The following is a 23527-nucleotide window of genomic DNA, read 5'->3' as shown; positions in this document are numbered from 1 at the left end:
AGTCCATATGTATAAAGCTCTCTGGTCAAAAATGGAGACTCTTCATAAATGAATAAAGGCAAAGTTACCACTGACTCAGTTTACCTCATTCCAGAGACATGAGGAATAAAGCTGTCCAGTCATTTGGGCTGAGTAGTATAATAATCTGATTATTTTGCATAATATATTTGAAATACAAAACATATTCAAAATCTTAATTGAACACATCACAATAACATTTTTACATCAGGGGGATAAGATCAATAACTCCTTGCAGAATGATTCTACACATGGATAGCTGCTTGACATCTCACTGACATGGAAAGACAATCATAAACAGAACATACAAAACCTGACACTCTGCCACTGTAACATTAGGTCCCAGGCCGGTAAGTTCTTTGTGACAGGGCTAAACATCCAGAGGGGCACAAAACCACCAGCAAATGAATGTGCCATTTCCCACAAGCTAACATCATAAGGTCTCTGTTTCCAAACGGAGACAGTGAGGTTCAACACATTTAAGTACCTTGTTTCAACCTTGTATCTAGTGTTTGGAATTTTCAGAACAAAGACTCTGAAATCTGCCTGAGGAGATAGCATGACATTGTCACAGAACTCCCAAAGCAAGTCACCGGAGCCAGATCGCTCCCACTGCATCGAAGACCAAGTTACTCAAAATGAGGCAATAATCTGGCGGTATTTCTTCAGACTTTGCTATAATGTTATTCCCCACGAAAATGCCCCAAGTGTAGGCAAATTCTACAAATGCTGTGAAATAAAACCAGATTCATAAAATACAAAACTATTTTACAGCCCACCCCTTCCTTTATTTCTCTCCCGAATGACAGGTGATTTCCACTCGGGGGATAGAGGGCAGGTATGGGACCTTTGGGACAAAACAGACTTGACGGAATGGAATGGGCTGACTTGAGGAACATGGGAGAACGGAGGGGAGGACTGACTGATGTGACACATTTCTAACAATCCTGAGTGTCTTGGAAAGGAAAGCTGGGAAAATTCAGAGCTCAGCATCTTGCCAATTCAAGTTTTCCAAATATGACAGGGAAACACGTTCCAGAATTGAATGCTGAAGAGAATCGTGCCAAAAGGAGAAATGAAAATGCCCAAATTCTCAGTCCAATATTGTCAAGCGTGTCCCTGGCAATATGGTGGCAAAAAACTACTGGGTCAACAGCAGGCTACTCTATTAAGATGCAAAATGGAATCAGTCTTTGTGCCATTGTGAAATGGGGGTCTTGGGGGCTCCAACCACACTCTTATCAATTTTCAGGCCTTTTGGAGTCCATCTTTCCTAACCCTAAAACGTCAATTTTACATGGAAGTATTTCACTTCCATCTGGAGGAAGAAAACACTAGTTTTTGATATTCTCATCCTGAAGACTAATTTCATCCAAAATGTTAGAGATTAAATCTTGGCTACCCTGTTGCTTCAAATTTGTAAGCACTAGAGGCTATTGCTTCCTTAGACTTTTCCGTTTCGGTTTGAAAGGCACATCAATAGGCCAAATGCTACACAGCTACACATCCTGATCCTGTTGCTGCAACTGAGTAACGTACGGTAGGCCTATGGGAAGGATGACCAGAGCGGAACAGAAGAGGAACAAGAAAATGGATCAAGCGAGTAGACTACTTCACCCAGAAGATAAAGGCTAGTACATCATGCGTGAAAGAGTTAGACAACCAGAATCAGAAGCCAAGCGTGGGATGGAGACGAGGATAGACAAGTGGATGGGTTTGCAACAGACCCAACGGTTCTTCACAGAAACACAGCAGGGTGTGTGCACAGGGGTGCTCCACAGAGCAAAGATGTCGTCTATGGGATTCTAAAAGGACATTTAAAAAGCCAGTTCTTTTTACTTTAACCTCGGGTAATGAAAGTGGCTTTATCAGAAGTTAGCACTGTCACAAACATGTGTCTGGAATTGCACTGAGAAGCAGCAAGAAGTCTCAGCACACTAGAAACATCATCCCAACAGTGTGCTTGGCCACAGCTAAGCACTGTTGCCCTCACAATGATGGGCTGATTGATCTCAGCCCCAATCCTTCTCTAGCAACTGCTTCCAGTGACCATATGTCTTCAAACTGTCCCCCATCTACGTTCAGCTAAAGGCACCTGTGAGCCATGACCCCTGGACAAATCCGCTTGACTCGGTACTCCCAGCTTTCACAGGGAACAGGCCCTACAGCCTCATTTGTACAGAAGTTAAATTCAGATAAAACAAAATCTTTTTATCACTTTGCTGCTTGTTTGCATATTTAAGTTTCTAACTTCAGAAGGTGGTTAGGTTGATGATACGCATAAAAAATTGGTCCCAAGAGCAATAAGCAATCCATTAATATGCAGGACAAAAATGTTCTTCTGCTCTGTCAGGTCTTCCCAGAGAGAATATCAGGCGTGGTTTCCAAATAGCCTGTCTACAGTTCTACCAGCTCCCTGGCAGGCACGAGAGTTATGGAGCAAATAGTTCAAATAATCACCAGTGTTGAATCATGGATAAATGTTCTTGCTTGGGCTGCTGTGGAATCTATTTTATACTAGACATCTCTTCCGAAAGTACACTGAAAAAATATATCTCAACAAAAATTTCAGTCTGGGGTAAGGCAACTGGTCTTAAACTAATATTTAGAAAGCACTAATAACATGCTTCCATGTGTTGGCATGTGCTCCTTTCAAGTCTTCAGAGTTGGTATCTGGAAATTAATGAAGTTCTATTTGTTAATTTTTCCTCATGTATTCCATTGTATTTCATTTTTCCCCAGCCTCTCATAGACTTGTTTTCTGCCCAATGAGCTCTGAGTCATAGGTCAAAGTTCTCCTAAAAAGAGTACATTCTGTATCTTTGGGTCATTTCTGTATAATGTATATGCTATTGCTTTGCCCATGCATTTTACTGTGAGATTACACCCACCCAGAGCTACCTCAGGTACCCTTTAGAACTCAATTTATCATCTAAACCCCAGGAAGGCCTCTACGTGCCTGATGGAGGATGCTTCAGACATGATACGGATTGTTCTCCTCATCGTCCTGGACACTGAGGAGATGAGGATCTCCGAAAGCATCCTGGTGACTCATGGCTTGTCTTCCTTGCCTCCTCCTTCCACAACCGCACTCCAGCCTCTCCAGCCTGAGCAGGAGGAGGGTGTTCTGGGAAGCACTCCTGCCCATCCCCCACCATGGAAACCCAGCGGGGTCCTTTCCTCCCAAACTCGCACATCTGCTTAGTGTTTCCTTCCAGGGAGCGAACAGACTTTGAGTCCAGTCTCAGACGACTTCTGATTTTAGCATCAATCAGTTTCAGGATAAGATGCCGAGCACTGGCTGAGCTACCCTGACCAGGCTGTATTTTACATAATTAATAATCAACAACTTTAGTCAAATTTTAACACAGACAATCAAGATTAATCTTGATTTTTAATAAGATTAAAAATCAAGACAATTAATTGCAGGACCACTGATTAGACCACACCTGTAGCCTGGTAACAATTCTGCATCCACAGAAGCACATGTTTCCTCCTTCTGGAATAAATAGCATGCATATTTCATGCAATTGTAATCTTGGAATAAACTAAAAAGTAAATACAGTGTAGAAGAAACCATTGTTAAAATCGCTTAATCTTTTGTGTTTTGACTTAGTTGATATATATTTTGCATCCTGTGTCCTATATTCCTCTTATATAAAGTGTTTTCTGACATTTAGATAGTCACAAAAACTCTGAATGATGGAAAATCCTAACACAGAAATATATGTCTTCATAGATTACTTTCATATACTTGCTGCTGAGTGGGGGGCAATTTTCTGCTTTTCTCTGAAAATCAAAGTGATATGAACAACTGTGAACACACCCTTGTTTCACTACTGCCCCTCCCACCACCCATGTGGCCCTTGAGTTCTAGAGACCTGCTTTGTATGAAATGGCTTTATAATGGAGACCATCAGGTGCTGGTGTATTTCCTAACAAGAACTTTATCTCCACAGATGTTTTAAAAGTTTAGTGAAATGTCAAGGTTTCTGGCAACACACAGCAAGGGGTTACCCATGGTCCATGATGGTTTGCCAAGGACAAAAAAAAAATGCAGTTCATTTCTCGTTTTTCGGGAACTTGTGGTGTTCCAGGAAGCCAGTCTCTTAGCCAGCCGGTGGCCCTGATCCTCAGTCGCACAGTGCAGCAAGACAAAAAAAAAAAAAAAAAAAAAGAAGGGTCCAGAAGACCAGTAGCTACTACGGAGACTGGACTAGAAGGACTGAAATTTCAGAGCTCTTGGGCTACAGAATGAATTGAAAGCAAGTTTGGATAATTTAGCAAGACATTAGAATATTAAAAAAATATTATTTTTATTAGAAAAATAATTTATTAGAAAAATAAAGATGGACTATGGATGTAGTTTAGTAGGAGATTCCTTGCCTAGCATTTGCAGGGTCCTGGGTCCAATCCTAGCACATTACAACCAAATCTGCATGTATTTCAGAGGAGACAGTTTTGCCTGCCTCAATGGAAGGGCCTGCAGAAACTAAAAAGTTGAAAAGAGAGGGAGCTGAAGTATCTGAGGATTTAGTGTGTGTGTGTACCATGTGTTGCCTGGTGCCTCTGAAAGTCAGAGCAGGGTGTCATACCCCCTGGAACTATGGTTAGAGATGGTTGTGAATCGCCATGTGGGTACTGGGAATAGAACCTGGATCCTCTACAAGAAAGCCAAGTGCTCCTAACCTCTGAGCTATCTCTGGAGCCCCTGCAGAGTTTTGAGTGTGGAGAGATAGCTAGGGATGGTCCAAATCCAGATTCAGGAAACAACAAAAGGCAAACATAGTCTGCAGAAGACATGGAGGCTTCTGCCGAGTCACAGCACCAGATAGCAGACGGCCCTTTCTCAGATACTGGCAGTTGGAAGAATTGGGGACCCGCTAGGAAGGAGAAGTAAGAAAGTCAGAGACCATTCCAGAGTTTGAAGTCAAGGAAATGGGTAGGTCACCAAGGGGCTCTTAGAGTCAGAGAACACTAAAAGCCAGTTGGGACAAAAACAAAAATGACATGACTCATGTTTGACTTACCAGTTGGTAGGGTCTGCGGACTAGCCATGCAAATGGAGTTCGGGAGACTCAAGGGACTTTGAGTGGGCAGGAGGATGTAATACAAGAGAAGAGCAACAACAAAAAGGATAGACTTGAGGAAACGTTTATGCTAAAGATGTTAGAAAGTGGTAGAGGCAGCATTGCCTGAGTCCAACATGTCAAGGACCCCAGGACCACAGAGGCAGGATAGCCACGCTGCAAGAATATGGGATGAGACTAGCTTTGGGGAGAGATCCTCCAGCCTGGCAATCAGGAACTGGTTGCTCCTCCAGCAGGGACAGCTTTCTTTCCTGGAGTATTTGCCCGAAGAGACAGAATAAGGATCGAATAAGACCTCAGAAGAGGAACAGCATTGGGAAATATCATATAAGGATAGGGATGGTTTGGTTCAGGATGAAGAGAAGAGATTAGAGTAGGATGCAAATAAGCATGGTAAGGTGAGGTTTAGTTTGTCAGTTGCTGTGTCTGTCTTTTTCATCAGAACTTTATCCCAACCTCACATCCACATCAGCTGTACAATTCTGACCTCATTTTTGTACTAGACAATATGTGTTGTAGACCTCTGTGCTTCGGGCACGGGGTGGCCCTCTAGAGTTCATAGCACTATTGATTATTCACAGTCCACTCGTAGGCCACTGGACCTATGACCTTTCTGTAGTAGAGTGAGGAGAAGAGCCACAAGCGCCCCCCCCTTCAGGGGCTATCTGTGTAGTTAACAACTGCTGAGAGTGGCAATCTGTTCTTTGATGGTTTACATATAAGTTGCTCATACTTCTGTAGGCACGCCTCAGCTATATTCCTGCAAGAAACTCCAATTCATCTTAGTGCTTCACAAAGCTAGACTTGAGTAGAATCATTTCTGTGGTCTGTTGTTGAGGCTCTATACTGGAGGAATGAATGTCAGTTTACACCTCCCCAGGAAAAGTTAGGCAACAACACAGCATGTCTTTTGAGGCTAAAGAGGTATTTCAGTGTTAACTATGCACTACTGAAGGTTAGAGTCATGATTCTCATTTTGAGTATAGTTTGTAGTCTCGCTTATCTTTGATTTTTCTAAAAAATATATTAGTAATTAAATCAACAATAATTATTTTGTATCTTGCATATGCCTTTTCTCCACATAGGTTTCCACATATATATGAGTACTGTGTGGATCCTTTGCACATGTGTGCCCTTTGCAAGCCACCATAAGACAGTCTTCACGGGGGAGGACAAGGGACCACTGGGGCCAAAGCGATGTAATGAAGCAAAAAACAACAACAACAACAAAAAAAAACAAAAAAAAAACACCTGAAATTCAGAGGTCTCTGTGCATTCATTTGTCAAAACTGGCAGATTCTGTGACTAAAGAGATTTTTCAAGGGTCAACCATTATTTTATAACCAGACTTCTCTTCCTTTGCTCTCATATACTCTTAGTGAGGGGAGGATAGAGTTTTCAGTAGATTAATATGTAAAAAGGTCAACCAAAGTAGCTCTGTGAAGATGCCTGCCTTGGCATGATGCAAGTGTAAGTGGGGGCTTCCATGCATTTGTAGGGCATTGAGAGGAAGAGATGAATAATCAACGATAAAACTGATACCTGGCAGAGCAGCATTGCAGAGGTGGCCAGGAGCATACGATTGAAAGCACAGCAGAGCTGGCCATGCAAGTATCCAGGGATACAAGCTCTGCCCGGGAGACTGGTGGTGAGTGCAGATGCTAGTCAAATATGAAGAGAGTTGAGGTAGAACCCATACTTCCCTATGCCCCTTCTGGGACCTTTCCACTTTCAGAAGGCAGCGCTTTACATACATTAGGATGAACCAGAGGGAACAGCTAATTTTGCATCTCATAAATGGTTTAATATTGGCCATTCCAGGTGGTTACATCTCAATCAGCTCATTTAACAGTCACAGCTGTTCTATTAAGGTTCGTATTTGACAGATAAAGAGACAAATAACAAGACAGGTTAATCACCCAATAAGGAAATGCTGGAGCTGGGACTGAACTCCATTCCATGGGCTGAGAGTCAGTACTGCTGGACTTTATTACACTATTTAATCAGGAAAGTGATCGCAGAACAAGATATGTAAAAGAGGAAAGAGTACTGTGAAAAAAGCAGGAGACTGTTGGGCATCCGTGGTCAGTTCTGATGGTTAACCAGCGGCGCACCTACAGGGCACACAGTTAGAAAGGTGAGCTATTTCACATTGCTGTGTTCTGAAAAAAGACAGTAACAGTATACAGCCTGGGCAGGCTGGCTTTTAAGATGTATTGTGTGTGTGCATGTGTGTATGTATGTGTGTGTATGATTGCGTGTAGGCACGTGTGTGTGTCTGTGTGTCTGCGTGGGTAAAACGACACTGACGAAAAGAGAGGGCATGAATTTGAAAGAGAGCAAGGGGAGATAAAGGGAAGAGGTTCGAGGGAGGAAAAAAGGGGAAAATGCCACAATTATAATCTCAAAAATGGAAGAAATAATTTTTAAATCATCAAGTTTAAGGTGATTTCATAAGGTTCTTTCTAATCCTCTATTTGGGAAATCTTAAAATTACCCTTGGAATTGTCAGCAAGAAGCTAGATGGGGAAAGGACAAAAGCTGAGGTGTGTGGGTGACATCATCAGGTCTCCTGCACCAGTTGACTCTGCTGTGATGTGGTTTATAGCTTGAAAATTCTAGGGACTACAAAGTTGTGGCAAACTGTTAAACATAGATATCTTTTACTCACAGTCTTTTTCTGATACATGCACAAATAAATTTCTATTTATCTGAAACATCCAGAGAACAGCCATACCTCACTGGTGTCTGCTCAGCTTAGGCTTGGGGGCAAACATCCTGATTGCTCAGTGTCCACAATAAAACAAGCCAGGCAGACTTTCTACCATACCTGCGGACATTGGCATAGCCAATTCAAGCAGGCCTTTCATCAGGATAAATCACCTACACGGAAACGGCACACCCAGGAGAACCACAGCCTTTACCCTCTTCTGCTTTAAGGACACTTTGCAGCTAGGAAGTCTTCAGACAGAATCCCATGCTCCGTGATTCATGAAATGGAAATCTGGCATTCTATGCCAATGACATTTCCTTCGGTGGCAGTTCAAGCAGCAAAAATCCATATGCCATCCACTTCAGATCCAGCCATGCCACACCAACGGGTATGTCAACTAGAAATAAGGAACATGGGGACCAGAGCCGCCAAGAGGGCCTACTGCCTTAAGCGCTGCTTATACACAAATTGCATCCTATGGGGAGGTGGGGTTCCCTGCATTATGCCATTCTGGGGATAATACAGTTTTCTCCTAACTTAATAGAACATTGGAAGCATAGGTAAAGCATAGTTGGCAATTTTTGTGATGAGCTCAACACGCTCCCATTTGTCAGCTGTGAAGCTCTGCCCTCACACTCTTGGGGCTGCTTGGGTGGCACCAGTCCCCTAGAAGGGATAGACAGTCAGAAGCTGTGTCTGTCGTCTGCACTGGAACATCTCTTGATAGCCATCATGGGAAAGGATAAATGTTATTGTTGACATTATTTTCCCTCTATGGCCTGGAAATAGGACGAACGGGAAACTAGAGGGGGGAAGACTAGGCAAGCTCCCTGATTGCCAAGGTGTGGGGGTTAAGCACAACTAACAACGATATAATAAATGAGTGGGGTTGGAAAATAAAAAGGGTTCTAACTGTGCTACCTGGAAAAGAGAAACTGAGTTTGCAATGCAGTGGCTCAATGTCTCGGATGCTTTCCATCACTTTTCATAAAGCTATACTGGGAGGAAAACGATTATTACTGCAACTTTAACTAAGCAACAAATGGCAAGACTATTGTATAAGTCTCTCAAGGTTTTGATATCTGAAGAAGGAATTTAAAGTATAGATTTAGAAGGATTGACTGATAGAGCTTATTGACATCTTAGGCATGTTGGGTTACTTTGTTGGCTTGCTTTGTTTTGTTTTTTGATGAAGTGTCTAGGCTGACTTCAGACTTGCTGGGATTATGGTTTGTGCCTGCATGTCTAACTAAGACAACTCTTTAGTCAGCAGAAATGCAAAAAACTTAGTATCTCTGGCTCCAAGGAACTGAGCAACAGAACAGTCATTCTATATTAAAGTGATGCAAATCATTTCAACTTTTGGCCAGAAGGACCAGTTTAAATGATTAGTCAGATATTTCTGATCATTCATTCAGGATTTAACCCAAATTAATTAAGCAGACACTTACAAATCATCTAGAGAACACGGAGACAGGAAAGTTCTGCATCCAATAATACATCATCGTAATTTGGAAAGCTAGATCTATAATTAAATAACTACTGTAGAGTTAGAAAGTATTTTCCAGTAGAAGTTCTGGATTCTGCATTGTGGAGGCAGAGGTGCAAAGCTTTGTACTGAATCGAAAGGGAAACGGTAACTATCACACTGAGGTGGTGCTTGTGCAAACCCCTAAAGGATAAGGAGACTCTCAACAGGCAGATGGGAGAAGACATTTCTGGCAGAGAGAATGAGGATGAGCTATAGCAGAGAGATAAAAGTGTTGCAGCACATACAAAAAAACGGTGGGCACTCAGGATGTGCTGGCAGCCTAGGAAAGGTGGAGAGCGAAAACAACGAGGTAGAGGCAGGAAAAGTATGTTCGCTTGAAACTTTCTGAGTCATTATTTCTGAGTCTAATCATTAGATGATTAGAGGTGACAACCATGCGGTCAGACCTGTGTTAGAAAACACTGCAGAGTAAGAAGATTTCAAAGACAGAAGCTAAATAAGTGTAACAGTTTGTGTCTTAGTTACTGCCATATAGATGCTGTGTGACAAGCAGTCTTAAAAGTTAAGAAGTGATTCTTATACTCATTGGTCTATAGGTCAGCAGAGATGGCTTTTTTGGGGGGCGACCCTCTAATTCTGTGGGTTGACTACAGAAAACTTCACCCCATATAGCTTAATCTGGCTTTATTATTCAAGATGTAGACATAGATACGGCTGTGCTGTTTGTCTAATAGTTGTGAGGTAATTTCGAATGTCTTTTAAATCTCCGGCACAATGCAAGACTCTTAAAAAATATAGATAATTCAAAGATCTGCTCTCAGGAAACTTGAGAATTAATAGTTCACTGCCATCCATGTGTGGTGTGGGAAGTCCTTCTGTATGTGCATTGCTTTTATTGGTTAATGAGTAAAACTGTTTTGGCCAATGGACTAACCATTGAACTAGGTTACTTTTGTTAGTTAGTTAGTTTGGTTAGTTCTTTGGACTAACCAAAGAACTAGGTTGGGAAAAGTAAACTGAATTCTAATAGAAAGAAGGTGGAGTCAGGAGAAGCCATGTAGCTGCTGCCATGGACAGATGCCCTGGAACCTTGCAGATAAGCCACAGCCATGTGGTGATACACAGATTAATAGAAATGGGTTAACCAAAGATATAAGAGCTAGCTAGCAATACACTTAAGTGATTGGTCAAGCAGTGATTTAAACAATATAGTTTCTTAGTGGTTATTTCGAGCCTGGGCAGCCGGGAACAAACAAGCAGCCTCCAACAACACAAGTGTTATAGAAATAGGAACTCATAGAGACAGGAGGGTAGTGACATCTAGTTGTTGTTAGCAACAGCCATGGGCATCAGAACCTCCCTGAAGAAGATGTTAGCCCAACTGGGGAAATGATAATGGAGCTCACTATCTCCTTAATTATTTCCTTCCAGCTAGATTCACTGAGAACCACTTCCTTCAAGCATTGCAGTCAGCAAAACACAACAAAAGATCAAGAAGGAAGAGGGTGAATAAACAGACAACAATTAGGAGCCAGAAGCTCTCAAATTCATATGTTAATATTCATTTTTCTCCCTTTAACACTTGCTGCAAAAGAGCTAAAGATACACTGATAAATTCTGTTCCCTTTAGCCTAGTCCTACCTCTCAGCCTATCTCTGTTCCTGTATCTGGTCTCTTGACACAGAGACCTAGGTCTCTACGCCTGGTAACAGAAGGCAGGCTGGTGTGTGGCCTGAATGAGACTAACACACACACACACACACACACACACACACACATATATACTTATATATATTTATAATAAGTATATATATATATATATACATACTTATTTTGTGTATATGTGTATTTTCCCTGAATGTATGCTGTGCACAGTGTCTATGCATGGTGCCCATGAAGACCAGAAGAGAACATTTGTTCCCCTGGAACTGCACTGGAGTCATTGAAGTATCATAAGCTAACATACAGGTTCTGGGAATCGAACCTAGATCCTCTGGAAAAGCAGCCAGTGCACTTTACTACTGAGCCATCTCTCCAGCCCAAGATCTGGCATTTTTTTTGCGGGTGGTATCTAGAAATCTCACTTGGGGTTTTCTAACTTCTCACGGCTCTTGTTTTGGATTGTTTGCAAATGACTTCTGGTCACTATCTTTCATTCTCACTCTGTGGTGAATTAAACATCAAATGGACTGATAGGTTCCTTTACTTGAACACCTGGGGTCGTCAGTTGGTGGTACTTTTTGGAAAGGGAGTGGAACCTTTGGAATTACAGCCTTCCTTGAGGAAGAACACCACAGGGCTTTGAGGGCTTATAGCTTCATCTCACTTCTGGTTTGGGACTGGTAATCTTGGTGCCAATTTGACTACAGCTGGAATGAACTAAAACCCAAACAGCTAGACATATCTATGAGGGTTTGCTTGTTTGATTTAACTGGATCATTTGAGGTGGGAAGACCCACCTTATAGCTTGAGTACACCTTCTGGTGGCAGTCCACATAAAAGGACATGAAGGAAGGAAGTTTTTCTTTTCTACCTGCTTGTCTTCATTCTTACCTAGCAGGTTAATCTATCCTTTTCCTGAACAATTTTTTTCCCCGCTGGTGTTAGAACCTACTCCATCAGGATTCCAATGCAGACTGAAAACAGCAGCTTTCTAGGACCTCCCTGAGACTCCTGCAACGAACCGGGACTGCTGAGAAACCTAGTCTAATGGACTGAACAACTACCAGATCCTTGGCCTTTCTTTCAAGACACAGCCACTGTTGGACTAGCTGGACCACAGCCTGTGAGTCAGTCTAACTTGTGTGTGTACACACACACATGCACACGCGTGTGCACACATGCTCTCTCGCTTCTCCTTTATAGAAGAATCTTGAGTAATACATAGTTCGTTTTTTCTTTTTTTAATATTTATTTATTAATTATGTATACAATATTCTGTCTGTGTGTATGCCTGTAGGCCAGAAGAGGGCACCAGACCCCATTACAGATGGTTGTAAGCCACCATGTGGTTGCTGGGAATTGAACTCAGGACCTTTGGAAGAGCAGGCAATGCTCTTAACCTCTGAGCCATCTCTCCAGCCCCCGCAGTTCTTTTTTTTTCTCCCTGCTTCCTGTACCTGGATAAAGATGGAATTTCGTAACTTCCTGTTCCTATTGCCATGCCTTCCCCACCATTATGAACATCTAACCCTTTGAAACACTAAGGAAGGTTGTTTGGTTATGGTGTTTTTTCATAGCAGCAGAGCGGTAACTAATACAGACTCTTTATCTTACCTCATGTTCCATCTTTGCCCTCAAACCCCTATCTATCACACTGACCCTTTCAGGTGACCACAGGGAGCAACTACATGACATAGATGTTACCTTCTCTTTATTGCATTTCCTACGACTACATTTTCTTAGTTTTTTTTATTTCTTTAAAAAAGAAAACAAACTATCTTTTTTCATTTTACATACCAATCCCGGTTCCCACTCCCTCCCCTCCTTTCATTTCCTCTACTCCCCACCTCAATCACTCCTCAGAGGGGGTAAGGCACATTGCTATGGGGAAGGTCCAAGGCCTCCCTATTATACCTTAGCTGAGCAAGGTATCCATCCAAAGAGAATGTGTTCCCAAAAAGCCAGTACAAGCAGTAGGGATAAATCCTTGTGCCACAGTCAGTGGCCCCACAGTCTGCCCCAGCCATACAACTGTCACCCACACTCACGGCTACATTTTTAATCTTCCATTAAACATAGTTTACTTTGCGATTATAAGATAAATATTTTTTGATCAATGAGGACTTAAATTTTATGAGAGAGCAGTATCTAACAGTACCCTTCCCAGCTAAGCAACTCTGATTCCTGTCTGTTCTTTAATTTAAAATGCTTTCATCTCATTATACCTTACTTAAAATGTGGGTGATTTCCTGTTAATTGGACATATACCAATAAAATGGTTTCTCTGCCATTAACAAATTTCTCATATAATTCACAATGGAGTCTGGAATTCAGGTTACAAGAACTTGTTAAGCACTCACAGAGATCCCCCAAACACAGTTAATAGAAGGGAAAGGAGTTTCAGAGGTGGCTGAATAGTTATGTAAAGCAGTCAGTTTGGTGAAGTCAGCTGCTCTCCTGCCAAGGGATAGTCTGTAATTGAACAAAGGAACTGATGGATAGCACTGTTGTCCAATGGAAGAACTTACTAATTGTTTCCTTCTCACAGGCACCAAATCTTGACATAGCAAAAACAGTTACACAGGTTTAAGAAAGATTTCAGAAGTGAGAACTTTATGCCAGGGTTGGATTACAGAGGGATACCCTCTGAATATATCAGCATTGTCAGGCTTACCTAGAATTATTGGTGAAACTCATGGATTTTATACTACACTTGTTCAGTGGTAGATATTTCCAGAATGCAAAACACACTAGCCATGAGTTCAGCAGACTATGGTTACAGCTAGCCTTTCAAACACTTTAATCAACCTAACAATTTTTTTTGTTGCAAGTATATGAACAAGAGCAACACCATGAAATATTAGAGGGCTCTGGGTCTCCCTGTATTTTCATTTGTAAGTGTGGAAGCAGTTGTGGGCAGGTGCAGGACACCTGGAAAGGTCATCTCTAGCTTCTTCATGAATGGGACATGGTCTCTGTGAACCTGGAGCCATGGCAATGAGTGTTCTATTCAGGACTGTTCTGTCTAAGCGAGAAGACTGTCCACCTTTCCTGAAAATGTTTGTAGTTCAAATCTATGGCATGTGGTCTCACACCTCCATTTTACTATTGCCTGGCACTGGCTCCCACCCAGAACTGAAATGCACAGCTCATCTACCTTGCAGCGCAAGAGTACCAAGCCATCCTGAGTGGTAGATAATGTTCTTGTTCCTATCTCACAGATAAGAAATCTGAAGCCCACAGGATTGAGTCTCATCCACAAGGTGATCCAGGTGCAAGAAAGGAAGACCCGAGCTCTTTAGTCACCATTGTGTTCAGTATTGAGTGACCTGTAGTTCACTTGGAAGTGAGCTGGAAATGGGAGACCTCGATATCAGGAACCTGGAAAGAAAGCTCCTTCCCTTGGGACTATGTTTCTACTGTGGACAAATTCCCTTCAGGACTAAGCCAAATTTCAGTGGTTCTCCCTACAAAGGCAGGAGAGAACATATATTACTGATATTTGAAAAATCTATCTTGGGTACAAATACTCAATACTCAATATCTCTGTAATTGCAATTTCAAAAAAAAAAAATAGGGAGGGAAAATGATCTAAGAAGTCGCGCAGGAGTATAACCCAAAGAGGTTGCAAAACAGCTCCACACTGCAGCCGCCTGCCTGACTCAGGCAGCCTCAGGTTAGAGGCTATCAGCACATTTCTTTCTTATAAAGCAAATACACTGCAGTCTATTTCAACAAATGGTTTGTACAAAACCAAACTTAGCAAAGTCACTCTTGATCTTTTCTGCTGTCCCCAAAATAGTGTAATTGTGACTGATGAGGACAGTCTAATAAAAAAGTGGCAAAGTCCATGAACAAAGCCCAATGGTTCTTTAAATTAACAGCTGAAAACTACAAGCACAGGAATCCATTCGCCACTATTCAACAGGAAACATTAAAGGAAAAAAATACATCTCTTCATACAAAGCATTTGGTTCTAGAGGAGAGCTGGCTGCCTGCACTGCAAACCCAGAAACCTATTGTGGCAGATGAGAAGGCTTTTGAATAAATACTTATTAATAGCATAGACAGTTAAAATAATACAAAAATCTCATTGCATGACATGAGAGTTCTTTAAAAGACATCTCCTCTACTTAAATATTCATGTTTCAATTAAAATGTACACCTACTTTATTAGCCACACCAGGTCCAGCTCAGATCAATAACAGCAGCACTAGATGGAATTCTAATGAAGATAAACAACTCTAAGTCCTCCCAGCTCCCCCTGGGCACTGACACACAAAGCTGCCTTTCATGACTTGCTGCAAGATATTTTACAGTCACCTGCCTCATGCAAATGAGGAGGCTCATGTTTATTCATGAAGAGAGTTACAGACCACCTTTCATTCCATAGGCGGGCTCAGTGAACCTAAAGAGCGCCTTTTGCCCAGCTATGGAGCGGAGCATGCCTAGGAAGAGGACTTCTGAATATGTAACTGTCTTCTGTAAAGCACACAGTGAAAGTCAGTAAGCCAAAAGCAATGCAAAAAGCAAGCATTCCCTTTTGAAGCCCAGGCATTTGCTGGCTTTAACATTTTAAACGCCATCCCATTTTACGCCACACCATAACCCGGTAGAGGCTGGTTATTTTCTGTGAATTCTCCTCAGGGGATTCTCAGAATGCTTCCTTCTGGTCCATTCTCCAGTTCTTCCTAATTGGGATTTTCTCCCATTGACACAGATGCATCTCACAGCTTGGCCACGGGCAGCTGCTTTGCTGGGCCTGGGTTGTCCCAGAGCAATCTGTGATATTTTAAGCATCCATGGCTTTTCCTCTGTGAGTTTAAGATTCCAAGTGTGCCTCGCTTATTTTGCTGTTGGATCAAGTTCCAAAATAGCCCTGTGACTCCACAGTAAGGGCGCTTTTAAAATTTGTCTCTTCTGGTTTGGTACATCAAAACATGCAAAGTCATGTGTTCTTTGTAATGTTGACTTTGATTGTGCCAACAATGTCATAAAATCAGGTAGCTAATGGTTCCTAGAACGGCTTAACCATCATCAAATATGTCTGGACAAGTAGTTAATTGTTGAAGAGGCCTTAATTCTCACCAACTGTCATGGACATAAGATTCCTGATACCTGCTGATTTTCTATTAGGCTATCATGGCATGCCAACACGGAAAACCAAGGCAGTTCACAGAGTGGCTGGGAAACAAGTCACTGAAATCAGCAGACATTTATTTTCATCTCCGTTAGAAGGTTAGCAATTCAGCTCAGAATTTATTAGAAAGTTCAGGAACGTCTCTACCATTCGCAATCATTTTACCGTAATCTACTAAAAACGACTTTGAAAAAGCTGTTTTCTCATGTTTCACAAAAGATTTATTTTACGATTTCTATCAAAAAAAAGCCATGGTACATCTGCTTATGAATTTACTTCCTCAAAATATTTTTATATTTATTTCTTTAATTACTATAACATTAGCATAGGAGAGGATGAGATGCCATTTCTATTCTTAAAATTTTTGTTAATTTCCAGGCAGAGAATTCTTGAGTAGCTAAAGAACACATGGCCATAGCACTCTATTAGTGCAGGAAACCTGTATAGCTGGAGATAAGTGTGGCGCAAACTAACAGATAGAAATCCCATTGACAGAAATCACTTTAAATGATCAACTCTAGCTTCATGAAAATATCCATGGGTAGCTTTTACCAGCTCATGGGTTCAGCCATCTGTGGTTCAACTACCTGTTGGGATAAGAGGCCCCAGGTGCTTCAAATGTACCCAAGGTTGAGGAACACTGCCACATAGATCCATATTTCACATGTAAACCCTTGTTAGAATATTTAAAATGCAACAATAGTAACCCCAAAAAAGCATAAACTATCTCTGTTCTTGAAACATCAAAAATGGCTTCCAATGATGGTTGGGCCACTTGTGTGGGGAGAAGCAGTTTAGCTCTTCCCTCATGCCCATGAAAATGAATAATGCATGCTCTAAAATATTGGTAATAAAAGGCAAAAACACAGAATACAAACTCAATGGCCTGAATCAATGGATTATTCTGTAGACTGCTATATTAAGAAAAATGAAAGTACTTCTCAAAGCATAAATATTTTAATCACTCTCCAATTCTGCTTCTCTTACATAAACAAGGAAAACATCCCATCTGCTGCTTCTCAAGCATGGAAGAGCTGCAGACAGCTGCTTATCCAAACACCTTCTTCAAGCAGTGGCACTGATAGAGGCATTAACTAGCATAGCACATTCCAGACATCTTTAGACCAAAGTCCAAGCCAGGAGGGTAGCAGAAGCTATTCCTGCCACTGAGAGAGCATGGTATATGTTGACAAAATTAAAACTTTGAATTAAGGACCTTGAGGTACCCAATTCAATCTGCCTTCCTTCCTATGTACAAACCGACCAGAGCCTGAGATAGGATCTAGAAGAGTTCAAAAGCAGACGGGGTTCTTTTCAAATATTTCTGAATTTGAATTTGGACAGTCCCGGGAACATGAAATCATTTAAATCTATCAGGAACTCCGAACACACATTTGTTCCTCAATTCAATCTCCTCTGCTACCGAGTTAATAACAAGAAGAAAAGTGAAAGCTGATTTCAATCTCAGCACTTCTCCCTCCTTCCATCTACCCCCGAGTAAAGCAGCACAGCAGCGGAGAGGCAGGAAGCAGGAAGGAAAGAAATAAAAAAAGAGAAAGAGTAACTTCAAATTGCATTAGTGGCGTTACATAGCACCTTCCCATCCTTTTCCTTTTTTTTCCTTCTTATTTTCCTAAAATTAAAAAGGTTACTGCAGGCAAAATAGGGACACAAAAGAAAAGGAACAAAATTATATCTGTATTTGAGCAGCTACTAGCAGAACTCCCAAATTATGCCTACCAGTAAAAATATCAAGCAAAAAAGCTTACCTATCAATATTACATTAAAAGTTGTTATTAACACTTCAAGATCAAATACAGACACACAAAAAAATATAGACTACAATGGACAGAAGCATGCCCTCCAAGGATGCCCATGTTTTAATCCCCAAGACTTGTGACTGTGCTACATGTCAAAATGTGATTTAGATTACAGGTAACAGCTTCAACAACCTTAAGACAGAGCGGTTATTATCCTTGATTATCCACAATCCATACATTCCAGGGATTCTTAAAAGATGACATCAGAGGGATGGGATGGCATCAGAGAGGACTGGACCCACAGCTATTGGCTTTAGTGAGGGAGAAACAGGATGCAAACCAAGGAATACAGCAGCCTCTAGAAGCTAAAGAATGCGAGGCAACAAATTCTCTTCTAGAATCGCCAGACAGAAACAGAGCTCTGTGGAAGCTGTGACTGTCGCCCAATGAGACACTGTCAGCTTCTGAATTATAGGACAGTCAGGTAAGAAATTTATATTGCTTAAACTACCAATTCTGTAGGCATCGGCTGTAGTAGCAATAGAAAATGAATACACATGCTATTTACTATTTATATCTATGTATCAGTCTATTTATATTTCAATAAATCTAGGTATGCATTTATATATCTATCTTTGATAAGCTGTTCCAAAATAAGTAGGAAAAAAAAGCATGACTGAAAATTAAAAGGCTTTCCCATCTTGACCCTTCTCTGACACTCATTCTTGAGTCAGTGTTAACATATGACGGTGAGGCTTCCGCCTCCCTCCCCCACCAGCATATGAAGAGTCACACTGAACCAGGGCAGAGTGGCCGCAGCCACTTTGAAAGGCTATTGATTGACGTCTTTTCCGAATGTGGAAGGCCTTCTTTCTCTGGGGCGATTTGCACCTGAATGGCAAAAGTCTCTTGTAATCAAGTGAAGTACACGGAGGAGGCTGTGGTTATGATTGCGAGTGAACTAATGGCTCCTTTCCTCCCCAGTCCTCTTTGAACCATGTCTGCTCAGGCAGTGCTGAGCACAGCCATGGTGACTCTGAACTGCAACGTGCAGATCAGCACTCAATGTGGGGCACATTGGCCTGACCAGGTTTCAGCAACCAATACCAGGTACTAAGGAAAGATAGTAGACACCACAGAGGAAAATACCCTGTGGGTGAGGTGACTAGGCCCAGGAAGATGGGCATGTCAGTGCCTGACTGAGGCTTCAGCTCTTTTCCTGCTTTTCTTTCTTTTAAGCCTGTAGTGGTTCGAGATGCCACAAACCAGAACTTGTGAACGAAACAAAATAGATGTGACATAAATTCAGAGAGAAGGCACCAGGAAGGCAAGTGCAGTTGTAATTTAGATATGATATATGCACCAAGGCTACAGAAGTGGGGTGTCAAATCCTTAGCCTCTTAAAGTCAGTTACGATCTGGATCCAAGAGGGTGGGCTTGGGTAATGAGTAAGAGCCTTATTTAGAAGCATGTTACAAGTGTTATTGGCTAAACTATACCTGTACAGACCCCCAAGCTCATCATAATTAGCCATGGCTTCACTGTTACACATGTCTATTGATAGATAAAGATGTTCTTTGTCTCTAAAAGCAGGGAGTCCACTTCTAACACCTGTAAGTTAACCAGGAAAATTAATGAACATTCTCATACCCATGAAAATGGAAAAGGGAAAGCCATACTCTTGAAAGTAATGACACCAGAAGAACAAAGAAACAAGTCCTGGTGAGACGGCTCAGCAGATAAAGGCGCCTGCCACCAAGCTTAACGACCGGAGGTCAAGGCCTGGCACCAGCATGGTGAAAGGAAAAACGGTTCCCGCACACTGTCCTCTGCACACACCTGCACAACAATCACATGTAATAAAAATGTCTAAAGGTTTCACAACATCTTCATTTGAGTAACCAAATACTTACTCTAAACCAAGAAAAGGTATGTGTAACCCTGTTTTCTGAGAGAGATGGCTCCCCTATTATAGCAAGAATTCTTACTTGGACATAGAAGACAGATGATCTTAAGACCTTCACACTACACAATGACACCAATGCGCAAGACACTGTCTACCAGGTTATATTGGCTTTGGACTTGTCTTCTACAAAGGTTCCCTAATAACCTTACAGCAGTGACGAGGGGTTCTGTAGCAGAACCACAAAGGATCAAACTTTCTTCAGAAAGTATCTCTGTTGGTGGCCTTCCTTAGACAAGGGGCCAAGGCTGCTCCTAACAGATAGATACCTAGTGGCTGCTTCCATTTTTGGTACAATTTAAAATCACAACCCTTTCCTTCTCTTCCCTTGGCGACTACTTCCATGCACAGCTGAGGAAACACAGTATACCACGTCGGAGGCACGAGCTCCAAACCTGTCCAACGACATGACGCACACCAGGCTACCCCAGCCACTTTACCTTGTTGAAGTCTTCAGAAGTTGCCCTCATTTCCTTCCATGTCTTGTTCAGGAGCTGGATACAGATGCAGAAGAACTCCTCAAAGGCTCTGTCGTGGGTGAAGAACATCGGGTGGAAGTCATTGCAGGTCTCGCTAGCTGGAGGAAAGAAAAGCGAACAAAGGCAAACATTTTATGATAGCCGAATGTGGAGTCAACCCACATCAGGTGTCCGCAGAGACAAAGGGACATACCTTTGATTACACGGCCATGGAGAAAAGGACCTTTGAAAAGGCACCAAAGGACCGCTCCCGCCCTTCAAAGCTGAAGGCCAGGGTTTCAGAACTATTCTTAGGCACATGTTTTGACTGTAAAATGTCAGTTGCTCATCCTTCCCAGAATGTGACCCCAAAGGCTTTGTCCCAGGAATGCTGGGATAGGTGACCTTTGAGAAACTATTCCGACTGTTTTCTGAGGCACAATGCTTTTATCACCCTAATAGAATAATAGGCAGAAGATGGGCTTTCCTGAATACACAATTAATTCCAACTATGAAAGCAGCATCTATGATTATTTCTCCAGGGGACATTTTCCCCCCTCTTATGGCCGTGAGCGGGGACTATATGTGATCATTCGCCATCTGACGCCACTGACCATTTAACTTTACAGGCCAGGCACAGATGGCTGGAGGTCAAAGCAACCCGAACGCTCTGAATGCTGCAATGTCCAGTTCTCACAGACAACCAGGAAATTAGTTAGGACTGTTTCCAAGCCCAATTCTAGTGATCTTCCTTGGGAAAGATCCAGGCCAGCCTTCTCCCTCCCTCTCTCCCCTCAGACCCGCACTCCAGGCCACTTTTCACATCCCAGCAATCTTCCAACCTTGCACTTTTATAGTCCTTTGAAAAACAAAAAGAATTTTTTTTTATGTGTTAAATGCTTCACCTGCACGCATGTAAGTATCCTGTACATGAGTGTCTGGTGCCCACGAAGGCCAGAAGAGGAAGTCAGATGTGGAAACCGGAGTTACAGATGATTGTAAGCTGCCATGAGGATGCAGGGAACATTACCTGGGTCCTTAATCAAGAGCAATAAACACTCCTAACCACTGAGCCAGTTCTCAAGCCCCCAATACAGTCTTTTATAAATGTGACAACTTGTTCAATCATTAAAGAAGCTCTTAGTGCCTGTGTCAATGGAGAAAGATGTTGTGGAGTTTGGGGAACTTAGCTTTGCAACCAGCTCCACCAAAAACAAAAATGAAAACAGAAACAAAAAACCCAAGATTTAAACACACACATATGCACACATGATGGGGAACCTTTGCCAAAAAAATTATCTTTAAGAGGTGGGACCAAGTTAGGGTGTGGCTTTCTGGGACCTGGAGAAAAACAATTCACGGCCCAGGTGCTCTTTCTCTGTGGTTCCCTTGCAGCACAGCTGAGCTTGGACTTCTTGTTCCCCTTTCATGAGTTTTCCCCTTATAATAAATAAAAATATAATTGTTTTATCTTTTCGCTAGCCTGGTTATTTCCCAAATCAAACTAACTTCTACAGTTGGTGCTGAGTTGTGGGGCTCTAGCCAGCCATGGTCAGGCTCCACTGTTCATTTGGGAATAGGATTCTCATGCAGTGCCCGTGAGTAGCCGCTAGCCACAGTCCTTCATATTTTCTCATTTAATGCCTCAATGCTGTTCCAAGGCACCTTGGCCACCTGCAACTGTGAGGCCGGCTTCTGGGTCCAGTTTTTTCTAGCGATCATGGACGCTCAGGCAGGACACAGGCTTCCCCGGGTGTCTCTGTTTGGCATTGCTTTCTTGCTCTCTTTGTGCTCATGTGGCTGCTGACCAGTCAGGGACTTCCGTAGAGCATATGGTCTGTAATTTACACTGAATAATTGTTTTTAATTTGAGCATATCTTTCAGTATTTAAAGCTAAAATTTGATTCAAGCCGGCCATGCGGCTTCAAGTATGCTACAGCACCTATTGGCAGGTAATGGTTATTGCACCTACTCCAAGGGCAAGATGACAGACAATTTAACAATCTAAGAATTCAATAGCTTTTTTTTTTTTTTACTTATACCATGTATGATGTTATGCAAGGTTTATATGATTTCCCTCCTACAGAAGGTGCTAAGATATTGTCTGAGAGAATTCGTATTGTTAAATGTATTAATTAGACTCTGACAAATGGTTATGATAGATTGACTGATAGAATGTCTCTCCAGGAAGGTAATATACATGCTAGAAAAATTTTGTCCAAGGATGAGATGTTACCTTTACTGGACAGACTTCACACCTTGGAATCTCAATGAGGTCATTAAAACAGAACACTGGACAGGAGATCAAGCCTTAACAATAGGCAGTGGTAAAAAAAAATCTGAAAAGATTGAGAAATTTATCAAATTTGATGGGACAAAAGGTACAAAGACAAAAGGTAGCCTCATCAGTATGTACCAAACTCCAGGATAGCTTACCCAGAGTTCTTCCTGCCTCTCGGTTGCAAAAAGAAATGGTGGGCTGCGTTCCCGTTGGGATCCCGGCTCCCTGGCTAGTTTACACCCAAAATAATTACATGGAAACTGTATTCTTTTAAACACTGCCTGGCCCATAAGTTCTAGCCTCTTATTGGTTAACTCTCACATCTTGACTCAACCCATTTCGAAAAATCTGTGTACCACCATGAAGTGGTGGCTTACCAGGAAAATTCTAACCACCGTTCGTCTTGGGTAGGAGAAGCATGGCATCTGCCTGACTGTGCTTCTTTCTCCCAGCATTCTGTTCTGTCTACTCCACCTATCTAAGCTGTTGTCCTATCAAAAGTCAAAGCAGTTTCTTTATTAACCAATGAAAGTAACACATAGAAAGAAGACCCACCTATATCACCTCTCCAGTGATATCATTGGAAAGAGCATCTGGTACCAAATACCCTAAGGTAGTCAAAGAATATACATGGGAGCTCATACGTATGACTGATCTAAAGGAAATTAAACAAGCAATTATATATTATGGAATACATTCATCATTCATTAGAAAAATGGTCAAAATGTGGGTTTCAAGTAACAAGACAATGGCACAAGATTGGATTCAGTTAATTTCAGCCATCCTAGAAAATGGACCTCAGCTGCTTTGAACGTATTATTGGAGAGAAGAAGCAAAAATTTTAGAGCAACAGGAAAAAGCAAAAGGCCTTCAGATTTCCCAAGATCAAATTTTGGGTGAGGGAGATTACTCTGATCCTCAGGATCAGGCTCTTCACGATTAACACACC

The 23527-nt window shown here is 41.9% G+C and overlaps 1 protein-coding gene across 4 annotated transcripts in view; it reads right to left on the bottom strand.

Annotated features, from left to right (window-relative positions):
* Elmo1 (engulfment and cell motility 1) overlaps nt 1–23527 on the bottom strand; it is a 516507-nt gene that overhangs the window by 129569 nt on the left and 363411 nt on the right. For all 4 annotated transcript variants that reach the window (XM_085699273.2, XM_085699272.2, XM_085699275.2 and 1 more), the window contains one exon: nt 20279–20415. In XM_085699273.2, the coding sequence (XP_085555399.1) occupies nt 20279–20415 (137 nt within the window). The remainder of the gene's footprint in view (nt 1–20278; nt 20416–23527) is intronic.

Source organism: Myodes glareolus, chromosome 14 (genome assembly GCF_982192425.1).
Source record: "Myodes glareolus chromosome 14, mMyoGla1.1, whole genome shotgun sequence".
Classification (NCBI taxonomy): Eukaryota; Metazoa; Chordata; class Mammalia; order Rodentia; family Cricetidae; genus Myodes; species Myodes glareolus.
The sequence above is the reverse complement of the archived record's forward strand: the minus strand, read 5'-3'. Positions and strand labels throughout refer to the sequence as shown.